Source organism: Molossus molossus, unplaced genomic scaffold, assembly GCF_014108415.1.
Source record: "Molossus molossus isolate mMolMol1 unplaced genomic scaffold, mMolMol1.p scaffold_m16_p_14, whole genome shotgun sequence".
Classification (NCBI taxonomy): domain Eukaryota; kingdom Metazoa; phylum Chordata; class Mammalia; order Chiroptera; family Molossidae; genus Molossus; species Molossus molossus.
In genome coordinates this window covers 44,770,715-44,784,976 of record NW_023425349.1, presented here as the reverse complement: position 1 = coordinate 44,784,976, position 14,262 = coordinate 44,770,715, and the positions used below count along the sequence as shown (strand labels likewise).

Genomic DNA, 14,262 nt, shown 5'->3' with positions numbered 1-14,262 from the left:
TTTGTTTTTTCATAATGATAAAGTTATACATAAACATTTTCCATTAACATTTTAATGGCTTTTAGAAATTGTTTTATTAAAATTTTATTAGTCTTTGAAAATATGTCTTAATTTGACACCCCTATTTCAATGTCTTATTTATTTGCTCTGTTGGTTAGTAATTTTGCATATTTATAGTTGAATTTTATAATGCTAAATCTGAAATCCACTACAGAATATTAGAAAGACTTTAGAAATATAAAGTCATTCAGAAAATAAGCTAGTTTTCTTATTTCTCAATGTGGTTTTGCTGCTATATATTTTATTTTAGAAAGAATTATAAATAACATGATTGTTCCTAGATACTGATTTTTTAATTTCAATGGATAATAACATGAATGTATACTATATATTAAAATTTCTTCTTAATCAAAATATTAACTAGAAATTATGAATGACTGTGTTACTTATTAGAATTTGCTATATTTATCTTGTCATTGAACTTCAGGACCCTGATATCAGCATAATGCTTATATATAAGGTATATATATATAAGGGCTTCATGCAGAATTATTCACCTGTGGTGGATATCCATGTTTTGTAGAGCATGCAATTGAGACATCAGATATGTTTTATCCTGTTTAGTTCAGCTCTGTAAGGAAATGTGACTTTCTGACTGAAAACTTAACACATAATGCATTGGTTAGTCCTAGAATAAAGGAGAGAAAATAATACTTTGTGTTATTGATAAGCCTACACAGAAAGACCATTTAATTAGATTTTATGAAGATATTAAATAAAAGAACAATTGTTGTGTCTTCCCAATAATAATAATAATAATAATAATGGCAGAAGCTAATATTAAATGATTCTATGTATGTAAATTTCCATGTTACACAAATATTAGTTCATTTTGTTTGTTTGACCCTATGAAGGAGGTGCTGTTACTATTCTGTTTTGTAATGTGAATTCTAGATTTCATGTTGGTTGGGACCTCTTAATTTTTTATTTTTTGGTGGTTTTATTTTAGGATATGATGACACCTATAAATTCGGGGAAAAAAACTATTTATTTAGTTTCATTCTTTGAAGGCTTACAACGCATTATTTTATTCACTGAAGATCCAAAGGTATTTAAAGTGACATATGAAAATGAGAAAGCAGAATTAGCAGAGCAAGAAATTGTGTTGGCATTACAAGATGTTGGACTTTCTCTCGTCAACAATTACACAAAACAAGAAGTAGCCTATATTGGCATTACAAGGTTAGATGTATTAAAATTTGGATACATTTAAATGAGCAGTTCTTTATCATCAAGAATAGTGATTGTAAAATCTAAAATAATTTAGTTTAACTTTGTTGTGATTAGCCATTGATACTAAGGTTATGCTAATTTAAAAATGCTTATGAGATTTTTTTTGTCCTTTGAGATAAAGATATATCAAAAGTCAGATTTATAAATCCTTGCTTATGTTGTTCATTCTCTCAGCTCTCTTAAAAGTTAGCTTTATTCAACTTACCAAAAGTATACTTTCTTTCTTTAACATGTCATAAAGTTATCCTACCACAGGGTACATGGCAGATGCTCCTAAAATAGTTTTTCAGGGAACAAAGACAATTGCATTCTAATTTGACCTTAGTACTTTGAGATCTGATAAGGTAATACTATATTTATTATTCCCCATGTAAGTCACCACTAATAAAACTCTTCTTTCTCTATGCCCTTAATATTTCTGTTCATAAACACTTAAAGTAAAATTAATTTATGTATAGCGGTGCCTAATTTGAGAGCATTTCTGGATTCCAGTCGGTATAATCAGGATAATGTAGTTTCAGTCCTTTAACTTAAACTATTAAATAAATATATAGATATATATTAAAGATATATCATACAGATTTAAATTTGTTCTCTATAAATGCATCTAGAAATAACTCTGATTCTTCATTGAATAGAAAATATTTTTAAAGGAATATTAAAATTATATTCTTAGAAATATTTATTGTTCTAAAAAATGTGTTTATTATTTAAACAAAAATGTCAAATAGACAACAGATTTTAAGCCTTTTAAACTTGTTATGGGCTATGTCCTATGCTGTGGTGTGAATGCAAGTGGAAATAATACATGGTTCCTACCTTTTTAAAAATTATTGGTATTAAGTGAATATAAATTTTAGAAGGAACAAACAAATAGAATACTTAAAATTAAATAACAGACATACTAAAACAGAGTGAAGTTACTTTAGAATGTGGATAGATTTTTTTACTTTATATTTAGTTTTTCAGCCATTTTTCAGTGAATTAGATTCATTCCATTCACTCATTCTCCTAGATTGCTTCACACTGTCTCTTTTTAAACCCCCATTCCCTCTCTCAGCTCACTGCCTTGCATCCCATTTCACTAAGAAAACTGAAGCAATCAGAAAAGAACTTTCAAAGACCCACTCCCTAATACCAACTTTATGCTCACCAGCACTTATTACCTGTGTCCTGTACCAACATTACTTCCCCACAGTTATCATAGATATATCATGCATGCTCCTATATAAACAAGTTTTTCTGCTTTTGCATTGTATTCTCTTCCCTCTTCCCTCTTGATAACTTGATCCAGCAATTTTCTTCTTTCTTTCTCCTATGTAAACAATTTCTGACTCTCTTTTAGATTGTTCCCATCAGTGTTATTTCTCTCAACTTGAAAAAAATTTCTTGGGCCTTTTTTTTTTCTATCCTCACCTGGGACATTTTTGCATTTATCTTCAGATAGAGCAGGAAGGAAAGAGGGAGGAAGAGAGAGAGAGAGATAAACATTGATGTGAGAGAGACACATTGACCAGTTGCCACTCACACGAACCCGGGGATGAGCTGCAGCCGAGGTACATGCCCTTAGTGGGAACCAAACCCAAGACTCTCTGGTCCGCAGGCCAATGCTCTAGCCGCTGAGCTAAACCGGCCAGGGCTCTTGACCCTGTTTTTCCTGCTACCTACTGTCTATTTCTTTGCTTCCCTATATAGCCAAATGTCCCAAAATGTTATCCACTACTAAAGAGTTAAATATATTTACTGCGTTCAATTATTTTTTACCCATTTTTCTTTAACCATTCCAAATAGGCTTTTGCTCTCAGTATACCATGAAACTGATGTTTTCAAGATCACCTTAGAGATCTGTGTATTGACAGGTCCAGCGTATAGTTATGAGCTCCCCTGTGGCTTAAGTTCATAACATTTAACACAGATCCCTTCTTGGATGTGTGACCTCCAAGATTCCTCGCCATCTTTGTTTTACTTTTTAACCCAGCGTTCTCAGTCTCTTGTGTTGGTTCCTTGTTTTTTCTAGTGCTTAATATTGAGTACCCTGAGGCTCTCAAACCTTACTCCTCTCCACTTCTGTTTTAATTTTATGATTTCAACTACCACATATGCCAAAATTGCCTAGAAATACATCTTCAGCCATATTTTTTCCTGAACTCCAGGCTTGTATATCCAACTGCCTACATAAAATTTCTACTCAGATACCTAAGATACTTCTTACACTTTATATGTAAAAGCTAGTTCCTGATCTTCTACCAAAACCTGCCTCTCCATTGATGTTGATGACAAATACATCCTTCTAGTTACTCAGGCAAAAACTTTGGAATCCTCTTGATTCATCTCTTTATTTCACATCGCACATAGAAGTTCTATATTGGCTCTACCTCTAAAACACACATAAGATCTGACCACTTTTCACTACCTCACTGTTATCACTATAGGCAGAGCCATCACAATTTCTCTCCCAGCTTACTACGTTAAACTCCTAAAAAGTTTTTCTGCATTTAGCCTGTATTCCCTTTTCTCTTTCACCCCATCCCAGCAGTGTATTTCTAACAGAGCTTAAGTCAGACCATGTCACTGATATTCTCATTATCTTTCAATGGTTCTTCACCTCAGAATAAAATTCAAAGTTTTTACAATATCCCCTACAAGGCTTTCCATTATTTGGCCTCTCACTGTCTGTCTTACTTCATCTTCTATTCTTAATGTGTTCCAAGTACACCGGTCTCCTTGCTCTTCTTCATGCACTACATACGTGCTCTGCTTTGGAGTCTTTGCTCTAACCGGCCCCTCTACTTGAAATGTTCTCCTGTTGTCTTCTGGGTAAATTTCCTGATTTCCTTTAAGGTTCTTGAAATCTGACTTTCATGACCCCCCTGTTGACCACTCTATTTTAATACTGCAATACCACAACTTTACATATTCCAATACTCCGTATCCACCTTGCCCTGTCTACTTTTTCTTCTTTCAAAAGAATTTTACCTCCTAATATGTTAAAATATGCTCATTTAATATATGTATGATGTTTTGTCTATCATTCCTCAGCTAAAATGAAGCTCAAGAATGGTAGAGATGTTCACTGATAGTATTCCTACCACCTAGGATGGTGCCAGAGTAGGAATTTAATACAGTTGGTTGAATTAATTCATGTTTTTAAACTTGTAATGTGCTTGCTTATAATTGAGGATATTACAAAATTTTTACTCGAGGTTTTGTAACTTATGTAAAAAACCAGTTAGAATGAAAATGTATATAAATTGATACCATGATTTTTGCTTTCATATGTAAGTTCTGATGTGGTTTGGGAGACAAAGCCCAAGAAGAAGGGAAGATGGAAGCCAATGAGTGTAAAGCACACTGAGAAGTTAGAGAAAGAATTTAAAGAATATATTGAATCTTCACCTTCAGAGGATAAGGTTATTGAGTTGGACACTAATATTTCGGTAATATTTTTAACTACTGATAAGCAGTTTTAATTTATATATTGTTATTAGATTAATCACTAGTGAATTTTCAGGAAAGTCTTATTTCCTTACAAAATAATGAATGCTATCGTATGTACTTTATATAAATGTTTTTTTAAAATATTTTTTCTTTTTTGATTTCAGAGCAAGAAGGGAGAGGGAGGGAGGGGGGGAGAGAGAGAGAGAAAGAGAGAGAGAGAGAGAGAAACATCAATGAGAGAGAACATCGATTGGCCATCTCCTGCATGTCCCCCACTGGGGATCGGCTGGGTTGGGCCCACAACCTGGGCATGTGCCCTGACCAGGAATTGAACTGGTGACCTTTTGGTGTATGGATCTACACTCAACCGCTGAGCCACATCGACCAATCTAGATAAAATATTTTAAAGGAATGGTTATCTGTTAAAATGGTTAAAAACTCAGACTTTTTCTTGAGATACTAAGTGAGCTGTTCCTTGATTAACAAGCCAGTAACTTTATTTTTTATTTATTTTCTAAGATTATTTTATTTTTTTATCCCTTGGTTTAGGTAAATTTTAGTAAATTTACATAAAAATTGATACAACCAAGCTAAATATCTGGATGTTTTTTGTGAATTGTATAGATAATGGTTATAAAGATCTCAGTCTAAACCTAATCAAATATTTAGCCTGTTATTTCAATTAATATTTTTTAAAAATTTGGGACACATTTCTGATTTTAATCTATTATGAGTAAAGAGAAATTCTTTGTGTTTTTTGGTGGAATGACATATTTTTCAGGTTTGCTTCACACCTGGTGGTTGTAACATGAAAATTCTGCAACCACATATAATTGCTATACGAAGAAATTATCTGCCAGCATTAAAGGTGGAATATAACACATCTGCACATCAATCATTATTTAGAATTCAAATTTATAGAATACAGGTGAGTTTGAAAATAGTCAAATTATATTCTAAGCAAATGTAGCAATAATGTAATGTATTCCCATGATCTGTTTTAATGATTTCCATTTCAGTATGGGACTAGATTTTTGATTCTTTCTACTTCTTAAATCTTGTTATTCTAGTCAGTTTCTATAATTAACATATGAATATACTGACTTTTTTTTTTTTAGATCCAAAATCAGATACATGGTGCTGTATTTCCATTTGTATTTTATCCTGTTAAACCTCCCAAGTCAGTCACCCTGGATTCAGGTTTGTTTATATCTTTAGGTTGCTATAAAATGGCTGTATTCCCTGTTTGGTTTATTTTACTATAAAAATATGAAATGAAACCATTTTACTCGGCTAACTGCAATAAAATTCTGATTAAATACTGAAGGAAAGATTAATTAGAAATATATATTTAAATTTTTAGAAATGTTAATTTTTTTAAATTTTTAATTTTAAACCTCTAATTTAAAAGCCACTGAGACATTTGAATAAATTGTGAGACAGTTCAAATTCGGAATATTTTCTAACCACAGAAACTGTCCTGTAATCTCCAGATGAGAATGGCTGACAAGTCCTTTCTTCCATCCTCTTCCTTTTTTTTTGCTGTTCCTCTTCCCCTCACGTTCACTTTTCTGCCCACTACCCTGCTTCCCCCTGCTCTCCTTTTGCTTTTCACATTCACCTCCACACCACTGACTGAACTATGTGAGGGAGTGTTCATGATCTGCTTGGAAGCTTTTGACCAGTATACATTAGAGTTCTGGGGCAGGATCCTGAAATCTGTGTTTTCACAAAGTTTCCCTGATGATTCTAATGCTTGCTTCTAGTTTAAAATTACTAATTTAAAGCTTTAATAATCCTTAGAGTGAATATAGATAATTTACAAAAACAATCCTGAAGTCTGAAATTAAGATTAAAATGGATCATGTAAATATTAGTAATTTTAATTGATACTCATAATTTAGTTGGCCATTGTGATGTGTATTACATTGCAAGAAAATGCTTATTATCTTTTGTTTAAAGCATCATTAACTTAATCATATTTATTAACCTTTACAGCACCAAAGCCCTTTACAGATGTCAGTATTGTCATGAGATCTGCAGGGCATTCCCAGATATCACGCATTAAGTAAGTATCTCAATACATTTCTTGTGTATTTATTTAATGTTTTGATTTAAATATGTGAGTTAATTGTACTCTTTTAAAAAAGTAAATTTCAGGTGAGTCAAAAATTTAAATGTAAAATATTAAATTATGGAGGTTATAGGGAAAGTCTATTAATTATTTTAGAATTGTGGAGAATCAGAAGGCTCTGAATGAAATACGCCTAAGTATTAACACTAGTCATTTCTAAATTATGGGCATTTTATTATTTTCTTTTGAGTTTATTTTTCTTTCTTAAGTTCTCTATAATTACTAAATAGTGTTAGAAATAAGAAAGAAAAGAATATTTTCAAATTAAGTCACCACCCAGTCCAAGAAATCTAACATTTACAGAAACATCTATATATGTTTTATTCCCCTATTTTTTGTTTTCTTGACCCTATCACCAAGAAAAACACTGCCTTTATTCCCTTGATTCTGTTTTTTAAATCCTCACCCGATAGGCTTTTTCTTTGATTTTTTTTGAGAGAGAGGAAGTGAGAGGAAGAGACACTGATATGAGAGAGAAACATCTATTGGTTGCCTCTTGAACCCACAACCTAGATATGTGCCCTGAGAATCAAACTCCAATCAACTGAGCCACATGGGCCAGGGCTATTCCCTTGCTTTTTAAATTATAGTTTTATTGTTTATGTGTACGTAAATATTATGCTTCTTAGTCTTCCTCCTCCTTCCTGCCCTCCCCCAGTTAAAAAAATTTTCAAACTGTATGTATACTCCTGAGACTTGCTCTTTTTATTAAACTTTTTACTAAAATGTATTCATTTTGTGCTATGTAACTAGAGTTTGTTCATAAACACTAATAAATAATGTTATATGACTACACCAGAGTTTACTTATAAATTTCCTCTCTATTGACATTTTCATACTTGAGTTTGTTGCTATTATGAACAGTGTTTCCATGACATTCCTCCAGAAAGTCCTAAGTTTTAACATTGTAATATTTAATACTTTTTTTCTCATCTAATTTTCTTAATACAGTTAATTGATGATATTTAATGTTTTGTACTTTGTAACACAGGTACTTCAAAGTGTTGATCCAAGAAATGGATCTCAGGTTAGATCTTGGGTTTGTCTATGCTTTAGCAGAACTTATGACAGAAGCTGAAGGAACTGAAAAAACAGAGGTAAGACTTAACAGTAGTCGCATTGAGGGAAAGGATTAAGGGAAGAGGACTGAGAAAAATGATATCCTTATAAATTCTTAAAAGTGTTAAATTAGTTTCATTTTTAAAATATAAATTTTATTCTGTGGTGAGTACATTGGTAGAAATCACATTTTCAGATTATAGAAGACAAGTTAAGAATAATCTTAAGCAAGACTATATAGAAGCAAAACAAATTAAAATAGTCTTTTTAAAGTGAGATTGCAAATAGGAAGAAAGGTTTTACACCACTAGTAGGAGGACGAGGATAATCAGTCATGTTTACATTATTGTTTTTTCCTATTTTACTTTCCTGGGTTACTTGTGTTTAGATTAATAATTTAGAACTGCAATTTTCAAGTGGTGTGCTGCAAGAATTTTTAAAACATTCAATACTTGACTATTTAGTCAGGGACACTGACCTCTTTTCCCTTACATTATCAAATAAAAATTTTCAACAGCCAACACAACAGTAGCCATCCAGTGTGAATGAATCAAAATTATACCATATTTTTGGTCAGGCCGGCCAAAAATATATTTAGTAATTTTAGTAATTAGTTTATGTATGCCATGAGATGAAGAAGGTTGATAAGCACTGCTCCTAGAGTACTTCTTAGGCTTGAACTTCTTTGTAAATGAAGTCTGTGTCTTTGAGAAGAGATTAAGAACTGTCTGTTTTATTTATTTTTTATTTTTTAATTTAATTTAATTTACTTTTTGTTAATCCTCACCTGAGGATATTTCTCCACTGATTTTTAGATAGAGTAGAAGGGAGGGGTGGGGAGAGAGAGAGAAGTATCGATGTGAGAGAGACACATCAATTGGTTGCTTCCTGCACGACCCCAACCAGGCCTGGGGATTGAACCTGCAACCTGGATACGTGTCAACCCTCGACCCTTCAGTCCAAGGGCCAATGCTCTAACTGCTGAACCACACCAGCCAGGGCTGTTTTTTGTTTGTTTTATTTTTTAATAAATTTCACCAGTTTCATTGGGGAGCTATCATCCCAGAAGTCGTTTTTTTTAGATACTTTCAATAAGGCTGTCATTTTGATATATTTGTTAATAGATTAAAATGTGAATGTTGGGCTATTTCTCAACACATAGAAGTAACTTAGATTTGTGTTTGGAAGAAAAGCAGTATTGATTGTCTAACTAATTAATCACTTTGTGCAAAATTATTTTAAGTGCCTTTCCCCTTTTTTTGATTATAATAATGGCCTCTGTAGATGTCAGTAAGGCACTAAGCAAAAAGCTAGAAGTGGACAGTGTATTTGAAAAAATAGTCCTGTAAAAGTGTTGATGGATTAGATTAGTGGCCGAAAAACAATTATAGTCACATTGGGAAAAGCCTAGCATTTTTTAATCCATTGGATGGAAACAGAAGAAATGCTTATTGGTTTGTGAGTGACAGACAGAACTTTCCTAACAATAGAAATATTAGTTTCTCTTCTGAGGCAGTAAATTTCTAATTATGAATAATGTATCTTGATGTTATAAGGGAGTGTTCTGCAGTGTGTGCTCTGTTGGCTTAAATTCTTTATGAAGATAGGTCCTTTAAGTTTTTAATATTATATGTTTCTTTATAGGTTGAACTTTTTCATAAAGATTTAGAAGTTTTCCAAGAAGGATATAAAACAGTTTCATTAGTAGATTCATCACAAGTCAGTCTCTATGAATACTTTCATATATCTCCTATCAAGGTAGGGAAAAAAGGTTATTTTTATTATCTGTGATAATCTAGGTAATAGCAAATTTACTGACTGTTGGGCGGACATAATATTTAAATCATGTTCTTTGATAGTTTATAAATTCTTTAACTTAACAATTGTAAATATAAATAAATAACAAAGCAATAATTCTTTAAAATTTTTATTATAATAATTTTCACCATGTGGAAATAATAGTGGAGTCACCCACAGCATGTGTTCATATGTTTGTCTTTTTTTTTTTAAAGCCTCACCCGAAGATATTTTTCCACTGATTTTTAGATAGGGAGGGAGTAGGGGAGAGAGAGAGAGAAACATCGATGTGAGAGACATATCGATTGGTTGCCCCCTACATGACCCTGACTGGAGTTGGGAATCAAACCTGCAACCCAGGTTCATGCCCTTGACTGAGAATCAAACCCGCGACTATTGGGTCCTTTGGTCCTCTAACTGCTGAGCCAAACCTGCCAGGGCAATATATGTTTATGTCTTGACCTGTCCTTATATTACTTTAGTGTTAAGGTGTTTAATGACAGTTTTCTAAATTTTATGTATGATGTGTGTATAAGTTTTTCTTTTAATTGACACATAACATTAAATTCATTTCAGGTGTACAGTGTAATCGTTTGATATTTGTATATACTGTGAAATGTTCATCACAATATGTTACCATCTATCACTATAAGTATTATAATTTGTTTTTTTGTGATGAGAACGTTTAAGATTTACTAACTCTTAGCAACTTTCAAACATGCAATACAGTATTAACCATAGTATATAAGTTTCAACTTGATTTGAGATTTGAAGATTGAATGGAATTAAATGTAAGTTCTCCAACATAACAGTCTGAGGAATGGGGTAGTCCCAGAGACATGGAAGTGGGGTACAGACTGACAATCCCCAGAAGAGGGGGTGGTAGGGGAGAGGTAAACCACAGAACTTATATGCATGTATGTGTGAACAATGGAAATGGACAACAAAGTTGGGGACCGGGGGCGGGGGATCGGAATTTTAAATTTAAAATTTAAATTTTAAATTTAGCAATGTAAGATGATATGATATTTAAGTTCAATACCATTCTTTTGGCAAGGCTAGGAAAATATTAATTTTTATATATTTTTAATAATAATCTAGAAGTGAAAGTTGTTGAAAATAACTCAGATATCTCCACAAGTGAATGTTTCAACTATTAGAATTAAGTTAGAAGAATGAAGCCAGTTAAAAGCACTTTTGTATTGTATGTATTTTAGGGAAAAAAGGAGAAACATCTTTAACAAAAATTAATTAATTAATTAAATTAAAAAGAAAAGAAAAAAATGTAAGTTCTCCATACAAAGTTTCTGTGAGTTGCAGAATACTTGAAGAAAATTATTGTACAGCTGTGTATACAGCATATATATACATACAAATATTTGAGTTATTTTCAACAACTTTCACTTCTAGATTATTATTAAAAATTTATAAAAATTAATATTTTCCTAGCTTTGCCAAAAGAATGGTATTGAACTTAAATATCATATTATCTTACATTGCTGAATTTAAAATTTAAAAAGAACTGCATTCAATTTCAAATCTTTTTAACTTTTCACTTATTAATTTTGGCATAGTCCTGAAAACTTTGACATTTTATTTGTAGTGTAGTGAATTTAAAGTAAAATTGAATATTAAATGTTGATAATGTCATTATAAAATACTGATTTAAATATTTCTCTCTTAATCTCATTAGTTGCATTTAAGTGTCTCGCTGAGGTCCGGTAAGGAAGCAGCTAAAGATTCAGAACAACATGAAGGATTGCTTGCCATTCGTTCTTTAAATCTTTTGCTGAAGAGTATTGGTGCCACCCTTACAGATGTACAAGATGTAGTTTTTAAGTATGTTTAATATTCAAATATATAAATTGATGAAAAGTCCTTTTTATGTTTACCGAAAAATGTGTAAGTGAAAATGTGTAAAGTACATCGTAGGTCTTAGGCACAATATGGTTTTTGCTGTTAAATTGAATATAATTTAGGTAATATACGCCTGCTCTCACCCTTAACTATTAAATAACAAATTAATTGTTAAATAAGTTCCTTAAGAAATAGGGACGGGGGTCATGCATGTTCAAGCATTAACATTCTTCCCTGTCTGGCTGAGGGAAGAATTCCTAAGAAACTGTTTGTGCCCAGAGCAGTGGTGCTTAAAGATGTGACTTCAAGGCCTATGAGATCAAGACTCTTCAGAGCATATGACTAGAAAAAAATGAATGTCATGACAGGGGAAATGAAGGGATGTTTAAATGTTAAAGTCAGGAACTTACATTTTAATATGAGGCATAGTGGGAGCTATTAAAGTATCTCATCAAAGAGACTCAGTCTGAGTAGAGACTTTTGATGAGAATGCCCTTTTCAGGTAGCCCCTAGAACTCTTACTAAGAACAGTAGTGAGAATCAGTGAGTCCAATTGGAGATAACTCTAAGTCTGGATAAAGTTAGGTAACAGTCAAATTAAAGAACATAGGTTTTGAAGACATCACATCGGGAATAAAATGAGATTTCTAATCTTGATACTGTCTTATCTGCTAGCATAGAACTTCCCAATTAGTTGATTGGGTATATGCTGGGAATAGGTTATAAGTAAATTTACCTTCATTCGACAGCTGTCCGCTGATTGGGCAGGCCCTGCAGCTACTGCACCCTGATCATTCTTGAGCTACCTCTTCCCTTTGTCTCAGCGTGTCAAGGACATTTTCTATGTTGGGCCATGATAGGACAGAGTTGAAAAATATAAGTTCATGTCCATGAGTGGGATCCAAAAGGTCTCTGAATCCTCTAAACTATGTGGAAAATATATGTATGTAGGCGGCTTTTCGGAGGATAACATCCATAGCTTTTACCAGATTTTTAGAGCTTTCTTTGACCAGAATGTGCAGAGATGTATGTAAAAGAGTAGATTTTCTGATTGACATTGGGAAATGTACTAAAAGAGAAGATTCAGAGAAAAAATCAAAAGAAAATAAAACCTTAATATTAAAAATTCTCCCTCCCTCCCTCTCTCCCTCTGTAGCCATCTCTCCCTCCCTCCATATACGCACACACTTATACATTTACATGTGTGTTTTTTTCAGGCTTGCATTTTTTGAACTCAACTACCAATTTCATACAACATCTGAACTACAGTCTGAAGTAGTAAGACACTATTCGAAACAGGTTTGTCTGAGATTGTTTTACAAAGGGGCAGAATGATATAAAACAGAAACAGTGGGTGTCTATGTATATGATGTAGATTTGGCAAGGAAGTTATTAGCCATCTTCAAATTTTAAAGCATGTTTTTTATTTTCAGTATTGTAGAAAGAGGCTCTGGCTGGGTAGGTGAGTTGGCTAGAGGTTTATCTTGATACTCCAAGGTTGTGGGTTCGATCTCCACTCAAGGCACATACAAGAATCAAACAGTGAATGCATAAATAAGTGGAACAACAAATTAATGTTTCTCCCTCTCTCCCTCTGCCGCCTTCTCTTTCTCTAAACTCAATAAGTAAAAATGAAAAAAAAAATTAAAGAAATTGAAACTAATGACCATTTCAGTTTTCTGTCCTTCTAATTTTTAGCCACATACTGAAATCTTTTCTGGATCAGTGTGGACTAGATATAAACCTTTAAATAAAATATTAAGTAATTCACCACACTTACTTAAAAATAGGCTCGTTTCCAGTCAAGAGGGCGGGGCGTAGGTAAACACGGTATCGCGTCCGCCCACAACCACATCAAAGTTACAACTAAACTACAGAAGAACCGTCATTCAAAACCGCCTGATATCAAGCTGAATGGAAGTCCTACGACTACGGAATTAAAGCAGCAGCCACATCCAGACTGGTAGGAGGGGCGGAGGCACACAGGCTGGTCCCACACCCACGTGTGGCGGATAAAAATCAGGAGGACACCTCGGCTGGGAAGGTCCTCCCTGAGGACTGAGGGGTCCCTGTTCCACACCAGGTGCCCCGCTCAGGGTTCCAGTGCAGAGAATCCCCATAACTTCTGGCTGGAAAAACCAGCGGGAACTGAGGCTCAGGGAAGCTGAAGCGGCTGGAGCCCCAGGCAGCTCCTTAAAGGGCCCGCGCACGGACTTATCGGACTCTCTCCCTCTAAGCTTGGAGGGGAGGCAGCTTGAGGGGCACCAGAGACACACAGGGAAGAACTGAGCTGTTTGGCATTGGAGCGAGGGCTGGAGAGGGGGCTAACTCCCGGACAAAGGTGGTGTCAGAGGCCTTTGTTCCTTTGGTGAGCCCTTCCCTGGGGCAGCAGACAGCCACCATATCTGGGACTCCAGCAACCTGGCTCACACTGGTAGCCCCGCCCTGGTGACTCCCTGAGGCCCGCCCCACCCAACTTTCAGGCCCACCCAAGCTGTTGCCAGTTGCTTAACCATAGGATTGGCCTGTCTTGGATCCTGCTTCAGATTTTCCTAAATTCTTTCAAACAAGCAGCATCTAGTCTCAGCTAGCCCCATACCTCTCGTTAAGTAATACACAGAAACAAACACAGGGAGGCAGCCAAAATGAGGAGACAAAGGAACAGGTCCCAAATGAAAGAACAG

General features: G+C 34.0%; 1 protein-coding gene across 13 annotated transcripts in view; it reads left to right on the top strand.

Annotated features, from left to right (window-relative positions):
* VPS13A (vacuolar protein sorting 13 homolog A) overlaps positions 1-14,262 on the top strand; it is a 218,647-nt gene that overhangs the window by 167,430 nt on the left and 36,955 nt on the right. For all 13 annotated transcript variants that reach the window (XR_004959539.1, XM_036262045.1, XM_036262047.1 and 10 more), the window contains 9 exons: positions 1,010-1,242; positions 4,577-4,730; positions 5,513-5,659; positions 5,850-5,931; positions 6,730-6,799; positions 7,857-7,962; positions 9,569-9,682; positions 11,415-11,560; positions 12,796-12,877. Coding sequence is in view for 12 of the 13 variants with exons in the window: in XM_036262045.1 (XP_036117938.1) it covers positions 1,010-1,242; positions 4,577-4,730; positions 5,513-5,659; positions 5,850-5,931; positions 6,730-6,799; positions 7,857-7,962; positions 9,569-9,682; positions 11,415-11,560; positions 12,796-12,877 (1,134 nt within the window). In the remaining variant the exon portion in view is untranslated. The remainder of the gene's footprint in view (positions 1-1,009; positions 1,243-4,576; positions 4,731-5,512; positions 5,660-5,849; positions 5,932-6,729; positions 6,800-7,856; positions 7,963-9,568; positions 9,683-11,414; positions 11,561-12,795; positions 12,878-14,262) is intronic.